A 2,002-nucleotide genomic window follows, 5' to 3' on the forward strand; every position below is an offset into this window, starting at 1 on the left:
ACTCCATATAGGACTAAGTAAATGTGAAACGCTATTAAAAGTAAAACTAGAGAGTTTTACTCACTGATGAGTTGTGGTGAGTAGCTGCCATCTTGAATTCTGAACTCTCCCACTTTCTGACAGAGAATTCCCACTGGAGGGGCATTCCAGTTTAAATTTACTACTTGTAAATGGGAAATTCCAGTGCACCTGGGCCGCAGCAAAAAGTGCTGGCAAATAAGCAACTAAATGATTTTTCACAGCGAATTTCAAAGGTTACTTTTGAAACCTGTGCAGCGCCACCTAGTGTTGGGATGCTATCACTTCACAGGTAAAACAACCAACATGCATTATGAGAGACACAGTTTATGGTCAATAGTGGCTTTAAAACATTAATACATCTTTGAAGCACTTGTGGGCCACAGAAAATGCTTTGGCAGGCCACATTTGGCCTGCAGGCCCGGAGTTTGGCACTTGTGAGATGACACTATGTTTGACTAAGTCTCTTCTCATTAAAAGAAGATATTAGTCTAAAACTCTGGCTATACATAACTCAGGTTATATGAATTCTATACAGGATATTAAGGCTTTTTGTAAACATAGTTTAAGACAATAAATTTTTACAAAAAACGTCTTGAAATGAATGAATCTTTATGTTGGCAGGCACCATCATGGGTGTAGGGCAGTGTTTGCTCTTTGGTTTGACTGTTGTACTCAGGAGGAAATTTTCAGCCAGTCGTTTCTGGGACGATTGCGTCAAACACAACTGCACTGTGAGTTCCTCCTGTTACTTTAAGTGTTTCTGCAGCAAGTCCTACTGTTTTCCTTTTATAGTTTGTAGTTATAGTTTGTATACTTTTGTAGTTCTGTAAACAAATCATACAGGCTTAGTGTGTATTTGTGCCTCTTTCTATGTGACTACCCAGGTGATTCAGTATATTGGTGAGATCTGTCGTTACCTGCTGGCACAGCCTGTCTGTCCATCTGAGGCGCAGCATCAGGTCAGAGTAGCTGTTGGTAATGGCCTCCGTCCCTCTGTGTGGGAAAAGTTTGTTCAAAGATTCAGAATCCAAAAAGTAGGAGAATTTTATGGAGCAACTGAATGCAACTGCAGCCTGATAAACATAGACGGAAAGGTAAGTTCATATGAAAATGACTGAAAACTCTCAGTTCTAAACATATCGTTTCATGGTGCATGTGTTCACATTTAGGTGGGAGCGTGTGGCTTCAGTAGCCGCATCCTGCCTAACTTTTACCCCATCCGACTTGTCAGGGTGAAAGATGATCATAAAGAGCTTCTCAGGGATTCTCAGGGACTCTGCATCCCCTGTCAGCCTGGTAATATCACACACATAAGAGCCAGGATAAACATGCGGTGCTGACACATAATATCGTCTGTTTGTGCCTCTGCAGGGGAGCCAGGGATGATAGTGGGACGAATCATCGACACTGATCCACTCAGGAGGTTTGACGGCTACATTGATCAGGACTCAACCAGTCAGAAGATTGCTCACAGCATTTTCCAGCAGGGAGACTCAGCTTACGTCTCAGGCATGTTTTGTTTTGTTTCTTTGTCAGCTAGAAAAATGATAATCTCATGTCTGGGTTTGGCTGTGTTGTCATTGGAAGAACGCAAGAAAACACATTCCTAACGCTTACGCTTGAAGTGATTTTGAAAATGTCTCTCGTGTTTCCCTTCACTCTGGTTCATGAGCAGACAGGCTTCGGCCCCCTATGAGACGTAAAAACAATAGATATTAGATGATACATTTTATAATAGTATTTCTTCCCCCAAGATATTTTGGTTGCAAAAAGAAAAGAAAACACAGCAGATATTGGTTTGTATTTCAAAACTACAATTCCTATAAAACTGGATTCATTCATGTCAAGTTGTGCAGATTGTCCATAAATAACAAGGATTTCCCCCATTTTACATGTTTTGCAGACATAATAGGACAATCTTAGGGATGTTTTCAAAAACTCTACTTCAACTTGTTTAAAGGGGCTGTATCATGTAAAATCA

At 40.7% G+C, this 2,002-nt stretch overlaps 1 protein-coding gene across 1 annotated transcript in view; it reads left to right on the forward strand.

Moving 5' to 3' along the window:
* LOC106537386 (long-chain fatty acid transport protein 1) overlaps positions 1-1,531 on the forward strand; it is a gene marked incomplete at its 3' end in the record, with an annotated part of 6,025 nt that extends 4,494 nt beyond the window's left edge. The window contains 5 exon segments of the mRNA XM_014034769.1: positions 277-310; positions 643-752; positions 906-1,115; positions 1,191-1,317; positions 1,393-1,531. Coding sequence (XP_013890223.1) covers positions 277-310; positions 643-752; positions 906-1,115; positions 1,191-1,317; positions 1,393-1,531 — 620 coding nt within the window.
* Positions 1,532-2,002: the final 471 nt, after the last annotated feature.

The sequence above is a fragment of the Austrofundulus limnaeus genome, unplaced genomic scaffold (assembly GCF_001266775.1).
Source record: "Austrofundulus limnaeus strain Quisiro unplaced genomic scaffold, Austrofundulus_limnaeus-1.0 Scaffold2287, whole genome shotgun sequence".
Classification (NCBI taxonomy): domain Eukaryota; kingdom Metazoa; phylum Chordata; class Actinopteri; order Cyprinodontiformes; family Rivulidae; genus Austrofundulus; species Austrofundulus limnaeus.